At 45.7% G+C, this 16,647-nt stretch overlaps 2 protein-coding genes across 8 annotated transcripts in view; one reads left to right on the top strand and one right to left on the bottom strand.

Moving 5' to 3' along the window:
• The window catches only part of ARHGAP22 (Rho GTPase activating protein 22), a 36,288-nt gene extending 23,796 nt beyond the window's left edge, over positions 1-12,492 (top strand). For both annotated transcript variants that reach the window (XM_083440385.1, XM_083440386.1), the window contains 6 exons: positions 786-993; positions 4,665-4,797; positions 6,221-6,294; positions 8,474-8,595; positions 8,858-9,692; positions 11,870-12,492. In XM_083440385.1, coding sequence (XP_083296511.1) covers positions 786-993; positions 4,665-4,797; positions 6,221-6,294; positions 8,474-8,595; positions 8,858-9,692; positions 11,870-12,098 — 1,601 coding nt within the window. In that variant the 3' untranslated portion in view covers positions 12,099-12,492. The remainder of the gene's footprint in view (positions 1-785; positions 994-4,664; positions 4,798-6,220; positions 6,295-8,473; positions 8,596-8,857; positions 9,693-11,869) is intronic.
• Positions 12,493-14,526: 2,034 nt separating this feature from the next.
• MAPK8 (mitogen-activated protein kinase 8) overlaps positions 14,527-16,647 on the bottom strand; it is a 29,080-nt gene continuing 26,959 nt past the window's right edge. For 3 of the 6 annotated variants that reach the window (XM_083440512.1, XM_083440511.1, XM_083440513.1), the window contains exon 13: positions 14,527-16,087. In XM_083440512.1, the coding sequence (XP_083296638.1) occupies positions 16,071-16,087 (17 nt within the window). In that variant the 3' untranslated portion in view covers positions 14,527-16,070. The remainder of the gene's footprint in view (positions 16,088-16,647) is intronic. The other 3 variants (XM_083440510.1, XM_083440509.1, XM_083440508.1) reach the window with 1 other exon arrangement.

Below are 16,647 nucleotides of genomic sequence, written 5' to 3'. Positions count from 1 at the left end.
ACTACTGGGAAAACCATAGCTTTAACTATACAGACCTTTGTCGGCAAGGTGATGTCTCTACTTTTTAAGATGCTGTCTAGTTTTGTCATTGCTTTATTATTATTATTATTATTATTATTATTATTATTATTATTATTGTGGTACCTTGGGTTACAGACACTTCAGGTTACAGACGCCGCTAACCCAGAAATAGTACCTCAGGTTAAGTACTTTGCTTCAGGATGAGAACAGAAATCGTGTGGCGGTGGCACAGCAGCAGTGGGAGGCCCCATTAGCTAAAGTGGTACCTCAGGTTAAGAACAGTTTCAGGTTAAGAACGGACCTCCAGAATGAATTAAGTTCTTAACCCAAGGTACCACTGTATTATTATTATTATTATTATTATTATTATTATTATTATTATTATTTTATACCCTGGGTTGCTCCAGCTATTCTGCGTGGCTTCCAACACAGAGAAAGACATAATGTAACATGAAACATTAAAAAACTTCCCTAGACAGGGCTGCCTTCAGATGTCTTCTAAAGGTTGTATAGTTACTTATCTCCTTGGCTCAGGGGTCTCATAACTCCATACCTTCCAACATTTCTCCAGTGAAAATAGGGACGTTCTACCATACCCTTCAACATTTCTCCAATAAAAATAGGGGGACATCCTAAGGAAAAGTGAGACATTCCAGGATCAATTCAGAAACCAGGACGGCTTCTGTAAATCCGGGACTGTCCCTGGAAAATAGGTCTGAGATTGTGGACCACCAAAGATAATGCTTGGCTTCTCCCATTGGCAGGGATCTTTGGTCAACGCTTGGAAGACACAGTCCAATACGAAAGGAAGTACGGGAAGCACCTGGCTCCACTTCTGGTGGAGCAATGTGTGGATTTTATCCGGGAGCATGGGCTCGCTGAGGAAGGACTCTTCCGCATGCCTGGGCAAGCCAATTTGGTGAAAGAGCTGCAGGACTCCTTTGACTGTGGGGAGAAGCCTCTGTTTGACAGGTGAACTGGCATTTTTTAAGGGAAATCCACGTGTCTGGATTGGGAGATTTCTTGCCATCACCGTCCCCTCCTCCTGAGGAAGGAGGATCGCCACCGTATTTAGTTTAGAAAATATCTGAGTTCAGCTGAACCTCCCAGGGCAGTGTACAGTGGTACCTCGGGTTACATACGCTTCAGGTTACAGATTCCGCTAACCCAGAAATATTACCTCAGGTTAAGAACTTTGCTTCAGGATGAGAACAGAAATTGTGCTTCGGTGGTGCGGCAGCAGCAGGAGGCCCCATTAGCTAAAGTGGTGCTTCAGGCTAAGGACAGTTTCACGTTAAGAACGGACCTCCGGAACGAATTAAGTACTTAACCCGGGGTACCACTGTACAATTACAAAAAACAACAACAAAAAACACCATATTATAAACACTTAACGATTAACCAATACAGAAGTAGCCGTGTCTGTTTCTTATGCTAGATCACAGGTATGTATCACTGGTAACATAGACACCATCTCTGGGGGGCCTGAGGCACCCTCAAATTTCTTTACCGTGGGGGCCCAGCCAGCCAAACTAACATGTGGTGCTCTGCATTTGCCATTCAAATGGGGGGGGGGTGCCACATCTAGTGATTATGTGGGGTGGGGTTTACCTGGCCCCCATGGGCGTAGCCAGGATTTATGTTAGGAGGGCACTTTATGCTAGCAGGGGGCAAAACCTCAGTTATTTAACTATTTTTATTGATCTACTTGATTTAGGGGGGCAGTTACCCCCTGCCCCCTCTTGGCTACACCCACGCTGCCCCCTATAGTTTATTCAAGTTGGCACCCCTGTTGGGGGACCCAGATCCCCTCAAATATTTTATGGGGGGCAAAAGGACCTTGACCCCTGTGAGTTGGCTCCTATGATAGGAGGGAAGAACAGTGGCTAATTTTCCTTCCGCGGTGGTTAGGAGGCTTAAACATTATCAGGTAAGTACAGTGGTACCTTGGGTTACATACGCTTCAGGTTACATACGCTTCAGGTTACAGACTCCGCTAACCGAGAAATAGTACCTCGGGTTAAGAACTTTGCTTCAGGATGAGAACAGAAATCGTGCTCCGGTGGCATGGCGGCAGCAGGAGGCCCCATGAGCTAAAGTGGTGCTTCAGGTTAATAACAGTTTCAGGTTAAGAACAGACCTCCGGAACGAATTAAGTTCTTAACCTGAGGTACCACTGTAGTAGCGAGGCTGGTCCGTGGCAGGTAGCCTGCACATCAGCAAGTAACTCACAAAGCAACAGCAGCCACTCAAAAAGCTGTGCAACATGTGGGAGGGAGCAGGGTCATGGTAGGACAAAAAGACAGACTGTCAGGATGCTGTCATCGGCTCCCAGTTGGTTGCCCAGGAAAGCAGAAAGACAATGGAAAGTATCTTACATTCCTTTTTTATTTCCAACGTTACAGAGAGGGGCTATAAAACCCAGCCTCTTGGATAATGCCGTTGTCCCAAGTGAATCTCCACTCCCACTGAGCCTCTTGGGCTTGCCGATCAGGAGGTCGGCGGTTCAAATCCCCACGACGGGGTGAGCTCCCGTTGCTCAGTCCCAGCTCCTGCCAACCTAGCAGTTCGAAAGCACACCAGTGCAAGTAGATAAATAGGTACCGCTGCGGCGGGAAGGGAAACGGTGTTTCTATGCGCTCTGTTTTCTGTCACGGTGTCCCGTTGCGCCAGAAGTGGTTTAGTCCTGCTGGCCACATGGCCTGGAAAGCTGTCTGTGGACAAACACCGGCTCCCTTGGTCTGAAAGTGAGATGAGCGCCGCAACCCCATAGTCGCCTTTGACTGGACTTAACCATCCAGTGGTCCTTTACCTTTACTTATCTAGTAACCTCTAGGGTTACCCCTGGCCCCAAATTATATTTTATGAAGTTTCAACATTTTTGACATACACAGTCCAATAAACATTTAATTTTTTCGCCCCTTTTGTTTTTGTCGACCCTGTTTCCCATGGATTGGTTGATTCTCTTCTTCTTCTGTGCCCTACCTTCTCCCTGTTAAATCATAACCACAAGACTATAATCTGATTCCTTCTGTTGCTCACAGCTCAAATCCTGCTCACGAGTTCATCATACTATAATATTTCTTTAAATAGTCCGAAAAAAGACATCCATTCTTCCATAAAACGCCCATCATTACATTCTCTTAAATCTTGCTGTTAATTTTTTGGGGGTTGGAATTTCTTCTTCCTTCCATTTCTGCGCATAAAGAATCCCAGCGGCTATTGTCACATGCATAAACTACTTCATTTTTATTTTATTTTTTAAAGTAACCTCTAGGTTAGATTACTGCAACTCATGATGCATGGGGTTGTCTCTGAAGACTGTGCAGAATTCAGTGGCCAGATTGCTCACCAGGGCAAGATGGTTTGAGCATATAATACCAATCCTGGCCCACTGCACTGGCTGCTAATTAGTTTCCGGGCCCAGTTCAAAGTGCTGGTTTTGGCCTCTAAAGCCTTAAATGCTTCATGAATACGATGCAGTAAGCCCCCAACTTATGCACATTTAACTTTTTTTAAAAAAAGCTTTAAAGAGGGCAGGAAGTGAAAAAAGACTTTGGCAATCCCACTTAACATCGCACCCGATGTGTTTTTGACTATACATGATTTTGGTTTAAGGCGCAATCCCTGGAACGTACCCCCCACATAAGTTGAGGGTTTACTGTACCCTCCCACCAGGTGTCAAGGAAATAAACAACTATCTGATTTTTAGAAGACATCTGAAGGCAGCCCTGTTTGGGGAGGTTTTTAATGTTTTTTCTTGTATTGTGTTTTTAATATCCTGTTGAAAGCCACCCAGAGTAGCTGGGGAGGCCCGTCCATATGGGAAGGATATAAGTAATTTATTATTATTATTATTATTATTATTATTATTATTATTATTATTAATCTGAAGTCCTCCTCCATGAGAGGTCAGGAGAGAGGCAACAGGAGAACGGGCCTTTTCTGTGGTGGCTCCCTGTTTGTGAAACACTCTCCCCAAGGAGACTTGGCTGGCAGCTTCATTATACATATTTACTTTGGCTTTCTGTGGCCTTTAGGAAGTGAGTGGAATGTTTTTAATGGATTTCTCTTTCCCATTTGCTTTCATGCACCTACAGTGGTGCCTCGCAAGACGAAAAGAATCCGTTCCGCGAGTCTTTTCGTCTTGCGTTTTTTTCGTCTTGCGAAGCAAGCCCATTAGCGGATTAGCGCTATTGACAGTTTAAAGGCTAAAAACGGCTTTTTAAGGCTTAAGGGATTAGTGGTTTTGCTGCTAAAATGCTTTTAGCAGCTTAGCGCTTCAGAAAAAGGGGTTTTGGAGCGGAAAAAAATCACAAGAATTTTCGTCAATTTTCATCTTGCGAAGCAAGCCCATAGGGAAATTCGTCTTGCGAAGCGCCTCTGCAAACGGAAAACCCTTTCGTCTTGTGGGTTTTCCGTCTTGCGGGGCACCACTGTATATGGGGTTTACTGTCTGTTTGGTTATAAGTCACTTTGCTCTGGACCAGAAAAAGGGCCTGACCACTTAGATAGATAAATAAACGTGTGTTTTGAGGTATCTTCCCGAAGCCTGCCCATCTTTGCCAAGGGCAACTGCAGAGTTTCTGACTCAGCTGCTTTGCATCTTGCTAAAACTTCTTTTTTTCCTTCCTTTGTTGCAGCAACACCGATGTCCACACAGTAGCCTCTCTCCTGAAACTTTACCTCAGAGAGCTTCCAGAGCCTGTTATTCCTTTTGCCAGATATGAAGACTTCCTCTCCTGTGGGCAGCTGCTTTCCAAGGACAAAGGAGAGGTCGGTAAACACATCGCAAACTCACGAACAAACCTTTGTGCAAAGATCAATCAAACGGGGGGGTATTTTTAGGGGGTGATGAATTCCAAAACAATAATTTTATTCTTATTTAACTTCTTTACCTGCTCTTCACATGAGGTCCTAGACATGTGACAACAATATAAAAACACAGTACAGTGGTACCTTGGGTTACATACGCTTCAGGTTACACACTCCGCTAACCCAGAAATAGTGCTTCAGGTTAAGAACTTTGCTTCAGGATAAGAACAGAAATTGGGTTCTGGTGGTGCTTCAGGTTAAGAACAGTTTCAGGTTCAAATTAAGTACTTAACCTGAGGTACCACTGTATTAAGGTAAAGGTAAAGGTACCCGTGCCCATATGGGCCAGTCGTGACCGACTCTGGGGTTGCGCGCCCATCTCGCTTAAGAGGCCGGGGGCCAGCGCTGTCCGAAGACACTTCCGGGTCACATGGCCAGCGTGACGAAGCTGCAGCTGGCGAGCCAGCACCAGCACAGCACACGGAAACGCCGTTTACCTTCCCGCTATAAAGCGGTACCTATTTATCTACTTGCATTTAAGGGTGCTTTCGAACTGCTAGGTGGGCAGGAGCTGGGACCGAACGATGAGAGCTCACCCCGCTGCGGGGATTCGAACTGCCGACCATACGATCGGCAAGTCCTAGGCGCTAAGGTTTTACCCACAGCGCCACCCGCGTCCCACCACTGTATTAAAATCAGTTAAAACGAATTGCCATCACGGGAATAAGTGCCGTAGCTGGGGAGGGAATGTGACAAGTTTAGGGACTGCCACAGAAAATGCCCCTCTTCCCACCCCTATAACTTCTGAGGTGGAACTATACAGAGGAGCCCCTCTGCTGATATTCGTTCCCAAGAGGGGGTGTAGGAAAGGAGGGGCTCTTTCAAATATGTAGGGTTTTTGAACCCTGATGTGAGCACCTCGAATTGGGCCCAGAAGTGAACTGGCAGCAAGGTGCAGCTGTTTTAAAATGAGGGCGATGCGAGATTACCCCTGCTGGTAATATGGCTGCTGAGTTTCTGAGTCGACCTCTTGGAGTCAACTTCAAGGGCTGCCCCACGTCAAGCGCACTGCAGTAATCCCGCCTGGAAGTTACAAGATCATGGAATGCATGATCATGGAATATCCAAATGGGGCCATAACTGGTGAACCAGTCATATCTGGAAACGCACTCTCCTAGCCACTGGGGCCATGAGTCTTCAAGGCTGGATCCAGCAGTATCAGCAGGTTAGGAACTGCCTTGTTCCAGTGGAGGACAACTCTGTCCAGAACTAGACTAATCAATCTCCCCAGATCGCCATTGAATATAGGGGCTGGTTGTGTGTTTGGCCCTAGTTATGGAGCTATTGAGCTTAGCGTTCATTCTGCTTTCGTCCCGTCCCTCAGGGTACTCAGGAACTGGCAAGGCATGTGAGAAGCCTTCCGCAGGCCAACTACAATCTCCTCAAGTACATCTGCAAGTAAGTCATGTTTATGGGAGGAGGGTGGGAGTCTTGGCCCAAGCAATCTTTCCTTTGGTTTTGACAACAAAGATCAGACACTGAGGCACTGGGAGCACTATCACCAGAGGGGTTAAGAAGGTCACTGCTGCCCAACTAGTATTAGCATGGAACCTTCTTTTTCTGGACGATGGAACTAACGGTCTAACAGGGATTAATCACCAGCAGCAGCATAACTGCTTGAATGTCCCGTGCATGAGAACTTTTGCCCTCTCTCTGCTTTTCCAAATTATGGACAGGCCATGAAGGCTCGGGCCTACTCAGTTCCATAATTGTACTCTGCCTATGCAATCTTGACAATTGTTCGTGTATATATCTATTCAGGGGGACAAGCATGAAGGCACCCCAATTTCTACACATAATGGCTATGATGCCTAGAGATAATGACTTGCTAAAGCAACTCACTCTCCTCTGCTGGAGGTTGAGGACCACAGTGCAAGTGATAATGAACACCAGGGCCTCATCAAAGCAGTGCCTTCATTCATTGGTTAACAGCACTGAAAGGTGGTAGTAACTAGTTTCTAAAAAACAGCAACAGTTGGTCAAAATAGCATCTGCACTTTTTGCCTCATATCTCTGGTTCTATATGGGCTAGAGCAGGCTTCCTCAACCTCGGCCCTCCAGATGTTTTTGGCCTATAACTCCCATGATCCCTAGCTAGCAGGCTCAGTGGTCAGGGATGATGGGAACTGTAGTCTCAAAACATCTAGAGGGCTGGTGTTGAGGAAGCCTGGGCTAGAAACTTGCTTTATAAAAATTAATACAAGGTGTGACCGGAAAGTTTGATGAATGGTCACAGAAATCGGACTGTGAAAAATATTCGAACATACATACCTTACGGACCTTCAAAGTAGGCCCCTCTGATAAAATGCACCATTGACAACATTCATAGAACTGTTGGAAACTTCTGCAGAAGTCCTCTTTTTGTATTGCTTTCAGTTCCCTCATCATAGCAGCTTGGACGTGTGGAATGTTGGAAAATCCGTGCCCTTTCAGTGCAGATTTCAGTTTTGGAAAAAGAAAGAAATCTGGTGGGGCCAGATCGGGAGAATATGGAGGGTGGGATGACTCAGTAACCTCAGTAACAATTTCACGTGGAATATGCAATTCTTCCACCATCATTTGGACGGACAAACGCCAATCCCGCTTCAAGAACTCACGAACTCTGACGACATTTGCTGCCGTTCCGCTCGTTGATGATCTGCCAGACCAAGGGTCATCATCGATGGTTTGCCGCCCTTCACAGAAACGTTTAAACTACTCATACACTGTATTTTGAGCTACATACCAATTGTATGTTTGAATATTTCTCGCTGTCTGATTTCGGTGACCGTTCACCGAACTTTCCAGTCACACCTTGTAGGTCAAAAGGGCACAAGTGCCATGGCTGGAATCTGCAGCTAGATGAGGAGGGGCAGTGCCACACATGGCCTCCTGGCAGCAGCACTGGTGCCACTTACTGGGAGGAGGAGAAGTGAGGTAGTGAGGGGTTGGGCACTGTGTGGATCCATCAGCAGGAGTGCCAGATTCATTCCGCCCATGTGCCCTCCTTGTACCAGCCTCCCTGCCGCCTCTCCCTTCCTGGCAAGTGGCAGAAAGCTGCTGCCAAGGAAGTCAGGTGCACAGCAGCGCCTCTCCTCAGTCCTCACCAATAGCTCCTGGCTAGAATCTGGGTCAAACCTGGCACCATGCCAACCTTGTGTTGTGAGAGACACATGGTACTCCTTCACAGGTGTGGTGGTTTCACTGGAAAGCAGCTGCAAGAGACTGGAAGCAGAGGAATGGCAGCTGGAAGGGGGCTGCTTAAATTTTTCTCTTCCCACTATCACCTGAAATTTTGCCATTTGCAGGGCAAAGATCTCTTTCCCCTGATAGGTAGGAACAGGGTGTGTGGATTTTGAGTTAAAGGGGTAATCTCTTGGGCTTTCACTGCCTATCATTGCCTCTGGTGCCGCTTTCCTGCAAAGTAAAAGCATCAGGAGACTCATCTTGTATCTCCCACATATTCTAACTTGACCCTTAGTAAAAAGAGCCATGGCAGCGACACAAGTGGTAACTCCTCGCTCTGGTCTTCTTCCTCCACTGAGAAGAGTTGGTGGTGAATGTAACTTTCACTTCTCTTGGGTGGGGTCTTTTCAAGATTTCTCGATGAAGTTCAGTCTCACTCGAGCCGTAACAAGATGAGTGTCCAGAATCTTGCCACTGTATTTGGACCAAATATCCTTCGACCGCAAGTAGAAGATCCGTTAGCTATAATGGAAGGTATGGACTTTATATTCCTAAGGTTCTGAAGCATATTTCAGGTGTGTGTGGACAATTTCAGCAGCTATAGAACCTGTGACTATTCAGTTGTTGAATGCAAAAGAATTCTAGGCAAAATACCAAGTCAAAGCAGACCCACTGAACTCAGTGGTTCAAGTGTATTGGTTTTCGTGAGTCTGCTCTGAGTATGGATAGCATCACAAATGTTTGCAAAGGATTAAGCTGGCTGTCTCCACCTAACTCTCTTAACATCACCACACAGGTACTTCCCTGGTCCAGCACTTAATGACTGCTTTGATCAGCGAGCATGGTCAGCTCTTCGGTGCCTCTCTGACGGAGGGCCCCGGCCAGCACCCACATGGCACAATAGACCATCTCTCCAAGGACAGCAGGGCGGACCGCGAGTTAGAAAGCCCCACGGTCAACCCTGTGAGCCAACTCTTCAAGGCAGCTAAGGAGCAGAACAGCAAAGCAGACTGCAGCCTTCCTGCAACGAGCCCCGGCAAGAGAAGGCAAACGTTGCCCGCCTGGAAATACTCCTTTCGGCAGCAGGGGTCTGGGTCGCTCAGCCACAAACTGGGAAGCTCTTTGCTGGATAGCCCCGGTTTCCCTTCCGGTGGGAACTGGCTCATGAATGGACTGTATTCCCTTCAAGGCCACTGCAGGCCGTCCTCAGGAGGGCGGGCAGCAGGTTCGCCTCAGAGACTATCCACCTACGACAATGTCCCCACTTCCGGCCTCTCTGTCAGCACCCACAGTAGCAGCACCAGTGCCACTTGGTCGAGCTCATCCTGCGAACTCTCTCTCGCCGTGGATTCCGTCAGCAGCTGCCCTGCCTGTCGGGCCAGCGACTCCTCGGCCTTGAGCTCTCTTCAGGTGGAGTGGGCCACGGCTAGCTCCTTCCCGCAAAGCGAAGCCTGCTTGGATAACAGCGCGGAGAGGTCAAGGGCGTCCTGCAGCGGCGACAGTGATCAAAACAATGGGGCGTCTGCTTCCAAAGACTCTGCCCACTGCTCTGGAGCCCTGCAGAGTCTTGTCGCGGAGCTGAAGACAGAGCTGAGCAAACAAAGGATTGCGTATGACTCCAGTATCAAAAGGTAAGTGTTCCAGAAGGCAGGCAAATAAATGCCTGAGAGTCGAGACCAGAGGCTCTGAATGGTTGTTGTTTTCAGCTGGAACTCACCGGAAACTAAGTTCCGGCACCTCTCAAGTGGGCGCCATTGCCATTATACAAGAACAAAGGTGGTATTCATGGTGAGTTCCGGCACCTTTTTTTCCTAGAAAAACAGCACTTTCTTTCCCTTCCGTGTTGACTTCAGCTTACGCACTCAGTTATCTGAGAAATCAGAGGTTTACCAGGGCTTTTTTTTCAGCCAGAACTCACTGGAACGGAGTTCCAGCACCTCTCAAGTGAGCTCCGTTGCCGTTGTAAGATAATAAGGGAGGTCATGGTGAGTTTCAGCACCTCTTTTTCTAGAAAAATAGCACTGGTTTGGGCCATTTAGAGATAGTGTTTTAGGAAGACTATTTAACAAGAAATACCATGCTCATGGGACGCGGGTGGCGCTGTGGGTTAAACCACAGAGCCTAGGACTTGCCGATCAGAAGGTCGGCAGTTTGAATCCCCGCGACGGGGTGAGCTCCCATTGCTTGGTCCCTACTCCTGCCAACCTAGCAGTTCGAAAGTACGTCAAAGTGCAAGTAGATAAATAGGTACCGCTCCAGTGGGAAGGTAAATGGCGTTTCTGTGTGCTGCTCTGGTTCGCCAGAGGGGGTTTAGTCATGCTGGCCACATGACCCAGAAGCTGTACGCCGGCTCCCTTGGCCAATAAAGTGAGATGAGCGTCACAACCCAGAGTCGGTCATGGCTGGACCTAATGGTCAGGGGTCCCTTTACCTACCATGCTCATGCCAGGGATAAAGACAAAGGACAAGAGGGCAGCTTCTGATTTTTGCCAAGATTTACTTGGATCCAGGGTTTCCCCTCCTGCCTTGGAGATGTTGCCTTTTTGGAAGGCTCTGATGTGCTTACAATTGCACAAATACCCCCCCCCCCAAAAAAAGCCAGGGGAACCAGGGAACTTAAGCCACAATGTCCATGCTGATGTGGGAATATGTTTGCAGTCAGCTTGCACTCAGGGTGCTTCATGATGAAGTAATTTCACTTCCTCTATATCTTGCAGTGCATGGTTGCACAAAGAGAGATACAGAAAAAGTATTGGTGCCATGTAGATTTGATTTAACATTTTGGAGATACGTTTAAAAGGCTGAATGGTGTTTCTGCACAGGGATGGGTGTGGATACCTGGGGGTCTTCCCAAAGGTATTTTGTTTTCGCACCACTTCAACAGGCAAATACTACATTTTTAGAGTTACAAAATAGGTAAGGTGAGCAGTCTCCTTATATAGATTTATGTGCAACTGAAAAGTTTGCATACACAAACTGAGGGCTGCGCCTGCCGTACATCAAGGGCTGAATCTAGAGTTATTTAAAAACGCTATAAAAAATACAGCTCCCAGTGGAAATTTTCATTGACTGGGGATTGCTGCTCTACAGCACCATCTGGTGTCACATTTTTATAATGTATTTATTGTTGTTGTTTAGTCTTTTAGTCATGTCTGACTCTTCGTGACCCCATGGACCAGAGCACGCCAGGCACTCCTGTCTTCCACTGCCTCCCGCAGTTTGGTCAGACTCATGCTGGTAGCTTCGAGAACACTGTCCAACCACCTCGTCCTCTGTCGTCCCCTTCTCCTTGTGCCCTCTATCTTTCCCAACATCAGGGTCTTTTCCAGGGAGTCTTCTCTTCTCGTGAGGTGGCCAAAGTAGTGGAGCCTCAGCTTCAGGATCTGTCCTTCCAGTGAGCACTCAGGGCTGATTTCCTTCAGAATGGATAGGTTTGATCTTCTTGCAGTCCATGGGACTCTCAAGAGTCTCCTCCAGCATCATCACATAAATTGAACTGTGTAGTTGAGTCCATAGTGATATGGCATGCTTCCAATGGCACCATGTGAGGGAGATAGATGAAGGCCGGAATTGGTGTCTGAATGGTGCAGACATTTTAAAAACTGTTGTCCTTGTGTGCTGTATTTGGGCTCTACTTCGGGCAGAAAAATGCCCTGCACTAGTACAGTACAAAACAAAGCTGGCTGGCTGTGTCACCATGGGGACATGACTTTCCCAAGCTTTCCATGGCAGGTCGTCACATCACAGATAAACATGTGGCAGCCTTTGCTGCAAGTTTAACACGTTTGTGTTCTCTCTTGGCTTTAAGGATTGAAGAAGCAAACACGGAACTGAGGAAGAGGGTGGCAAGATTGGAAGAAGAGCTCGATCAAGAAAAGAAGAAATACACAATGCTGGCGATCAAGTTGCGGAACTCTGAGAGGGCTCGGAATGATGCAGACAAGAGAAACCACCTCCTGCAAGAAGAGATGGAAGATTTCTTCAAAACTTTGGGGGATTTGACTGCAGAAAGCCAGATGGCCAGCACCCCAAAATAAAGAGAAGCCGCCAGCCAGATTCCTCCTGCCCTGCTCCCCACTTCAAAATGGCATGGATCCATTTTGCCCCTTTGCTTGCAGTGGTGCGGAAAACTTTTGCTAAATTACTGACTTACAAACATAGTATTGAACAGCCAGAGAAGTTGTTAACAGCTGGAGATAAATGATAGATTGGCGAGGAAGAAGTTGAACCTCTTATCTGGAAAGCAAGGGGGATTGTTATCATTTCTGGCAGTTTCTTTTCGATGGCCCAGGGCAAGCGTGATACTGTGCATGGTTGCAAAGTGCTTGAACTCTGCTGAAGAAATGCGCTGCCTTCTCCTATGTGGGAGCACAAAGTTCGGTTTGCAACGTTTAACTGATCTGCTAAATTAAAACGAACCTGCATAGTCAACATTTCTATCCTATGCATAACTGCTTGCTTGCATAATCAATACTGCCAGCTTACAGTGTCAACAGCAACTGAATTAAGTTTGCATGCCGCCCTTCCTTTGAAGCTCTCAGGGCGGTTCACAGCATAAAAACACAAAATACCAACGCAAAATGCACAATAAAAGCAAGATCATATGCAAACCAAATCAATACCCCCCCCCCAAAAAAACCCCCACATTTTAAAAGCCATAGAATGTTAAACCAGCTAATGGCCTGGTTGAAGAGGAACGTTTTTGCTTGGTACCTAAAGATGTACAATGAAGGCTCCAGGTGAGTCTCCCTGAGAGCATTCCACAAGCAGGATGTGAGCAAGGAATCCCCCAGGACTCCGGCATCTCTCAGACTGCATTATTTTATGGAGCTCCATTCACCAGAAGGGACAACCCTGCTACTGGTTCACTTTCTTTCAATTCTCTTCAACCTCCAACAGAAGTTTAGGATGTCCTTTCCAAACAAGCTACGTTTTAGGAGAACATCTGTTGAAAGGTGTTTTGGAGTTTGACCCACAATACCCAGCTGCCCAAAAGCCACGCAAATCTCCTCCTCTGATGTGGTTTCGCACAACATGTGGCTTATTACAATTTTTATAAGTAGCCCTACTTTCTGCCTCTACTACTTCTGTTTGACATAGTGGGGAAGGGCTGTGGTTGTGTTCTCAGATGAGATAGGGTAGGCAACAAGGAGAATGCTGGAGGCCCCGGAAAAATGTCAAGTGCCTTCAACCAAACAATGGAATTTGAGGGACCCAGTAGGCAAAACTGCATTTAAACAGTTCAGAAACGTTCACAGGTTTTGCAAAAATGGCATTAAGTTCATTTCAGGGAAACCAGGAAGGTGAGACGCTGGATAATATATATGCGCACAATAAATGCGTAAGAAGAAATTGCTTTTCTGGGATTGGGGGAAAGAAAGATAAGAGTTACTGTAATCCACTGCCCAATTTCCAGACGTGGTTCAGCCTCTTGAGAATCTCACAAGCAAGACAGAGCCCATGCACAGTGTTCAGCATCTGAGTGTAATCCTCAGTTAAGGTGTTGATTATTTTTTCCAGCTATAGAAAAAGGAAACATTCATTCAAGACACCAGTCTGTCCCTCGTTCTGTACTGTGGGCTTCAGGTTAAAAAACTGGCTTGGGAATTTTCAAGAGTTGTCAAGCGGGCTCCCAAAAATTAACAAAATTATCATTTTTCAGACCAGCTCTAAGAACTATAACCAAACTAGATATGATGACTGCTGTAAACAGATTAGAATCTCTAATCTGGGCCCATAATGCCACCACTGGTTCCAACATCAAAGCTCACACATTCCTCAAGGACCATAACAAGATGACACACTTTTACTCATTGCCAGGATGCCATGCTTCAAAATTAAAGTAAACAAACATATTTAACATAAATTAAGAGCCTTGTAAATCCCACTTCAACTAGAGGGAGAGGGTGCCAGTTCTGACCACTTCCCCCCAACCCTTTAAAGTGTGGTAGCATTTCAGCTTAATCTCGTAAAGCATTGTTGCCTGTGGTTTATACATTTATTGCTTTTTCCTGCTAGTCTCTCTAGCGTTGCAGTTTCTGACCCCAAGAAGTGGAGAAGATAAAACAAGAATGCCCTATATGAATCAATAGCTCTATTTGAGTCTATTTGAATTCACATGCGGGGGGAGGTATATAGCTGGTTGAAAAAGTATTGAACGAGAAGAAAGCCAGGGTCTACAAAGGCACCATTATATTCTGGGATGGAAAGAGGTATGGAATTGCCCTAGCTAGGGTAGTAAGGGGCAGGGTTCGAAAATAAATGCCACTACATCATCGAAATCTGGACCACATGGCAAAGTTTCCCCATCTTCCCCTACCCACCCGCCAAATCTACTGCCTGCCATTCTGCCACTTTTCAGAATGGCAAACAATGTGAAATCACCCAATCCTGTTTTCTCCCATGCTGCCTGAAAACATTTGCTTTTCTTGTAGCCACTGAAAACAAACACAGACCAAACAAAAATTTGAAAAGAAGTAGCCTCTCTTTAAAAACAAGCAAGCAAGCAAAGAAACAGACTTTCACTTCCAAAGAACTGGATGGATAGAACCAAACAGTTTCAGGCAAGATTCAATTCTCTCAGCCTTCATGGTTGTGTCCAACAAGATACTTGTGCTATCGTTTAATATTTGCTTCTGTAGGCAGCACTGATGTACAGTTTTGTTCACATTTAAATCCACTACACAAAATACTTCTATCTACGCAAGGCAGTCAGCACAGCCTAAATTCACAAACATTGCATTTCCTAAGGACAAATTCCCAATGATTGTTTTACTCACACAGAACTTAATCGGTTGCACAAAAAAATATCATTCAATAATGTACACTGTAAACAGTTAACATACTTCAGTGAAGAGCAGCACCATTTTACATTATATTTAACATTTCTACATAGTTCGTTGTTGGTGGTTGGTTGTTTTTTTTTTAAGGGAGCACGCCCAAAGTTGGGATCTCTGTGCTGAAATGCTACCCGATTCTCATGGCTTCAGAATGACCCACTGTCAGTTTGGGGGGGTTTTCTATGCCGCTCCAATGACACGGTGAGGCAAAAGAGGAACGCTGTCAGTGCAGCACAATGGACAATGCAATGCATTCGCTGCAGGTCCTGAAGCGACAGGATGCTGTGTAAGGAGAAAGTGCTAAATTTGGGGGAAAGAGCGCTTTATAAACTAAGAGATGCACTAGCCTGCATATGCAAGGAAGGTAGAGAAATGAGCACCACAGAACCATATTCAGCGTGGGAAACATGAATTTGCATTGTTAATCTATTTAACTATGGGGCAAGTTAAATTTGCATGGCAAAGGCGGCGTGCTCTATCATGCTTCTTCATCTTGTTTTGAGTGATTCCTTTGGGCACAAGAAAACGTGACACTGTCAGAGCTTATATAATGTTCCCTATATACCGCAGGAGATGTCTCTGTTCAGGACTGCTATCTCCGTGGCTATACCTTAGCCTATAATTAGATAGTTTAACCACTCAAATGGCTAAAAATAAAACATTTAGCTTATGGACTGAAAAAGGGTGTGCAACACACAGAGATACCCTAATAAAATGATTCCGAAACTCAAGTAAACCTTAAATAAAGCTGTCGTGTAACAAACGGGACAGCAGTGTTACATTTAATAATGTAATTTTTAAAAACGAGGTCCACATCACAGTAGTAAAACATATGCAAATTTAAAAACTCATGATAAAAATTATTAATACTGTACAATTTATTACAGGAAAGTATTGTGGCTTACTTTTAAAACGCAACTTAAATTAAAATTAGCACTCTGAAATGAATCCCACAATTACTTCTGAAAACACGCCCCCAAATAATACCACCAATTTTTGTAACTAAGAGAATCCCGTCCCCCAGTACGTCAAGTAGTCATCTACAGCAACCCAGGGGGCCTGCGGAGGCTTCTAGGCTGCTGTCTGTATCGGAGGCCAATGTTGGGTCAGTAGACATTGAAGAGTCGTCATTGGCAGATGACGATGAAGAGGGATGCCGAGAACCATTGATCACTGCTGCACCTGTGCTATGAGAAACAGAACATCAATTCGGTTACAGAGAGACTGGCCTCCTTCACTGGCTCGTTTTCACTCTGACTGGCCATTAATGCACTTGGCTCATAACAGGCTGCTTAAACTTAAGTCTTGCAGGATTCAGTTTTAGGTTACACAGGACAGCACATCAGCTAAGTGTAAGCTTAGATCTCATTCCAGGTTAAACGTTTCAGCTTTCAGCTCCATTTAAAACCAGTTAAAAACTAGGATAAACTTTAAAACAACCCCTTGAGTGTCAGCTTTCAGTGCCGTTTTAAAAAACCAGACAGTCTAAGTTACAACTTAAAGCTAGAGGGCAACTTAGGTTCTAAAACAAAAACCAACCAACCACACTCAGTTGAAGCTCAAGATTAAGCTTATCGCAAAGTTATTAAGTGCTGTATATGAGCTAAGTGGAAAGGTAAAACTCAATCCAAGTTAAAAGCTCAGCTTTTGGTTAAGTTTCAAAATAAGTTAAAAATCAGCTCAATTTTAAAAAGTCCCACAGGGAGTCAACTTCTTGCAATCCCAGAGGTCCTTCACTGCCCATATC

Source organism: Podarcis tiliguerta (genome assembly GCF_965153285.1).
Source record: "Podarcis tiliguerta genome assembly, chromosome: 5".
NCBI lineage: Eukaryota > Metazoa > Chordata > Lepidosauria > Squamata > Lacertidae > Podarcis > Podarcis tiliguerta.
This window is presented reverse-complemented; position numbering and strand designations above follow the sequence as displayed.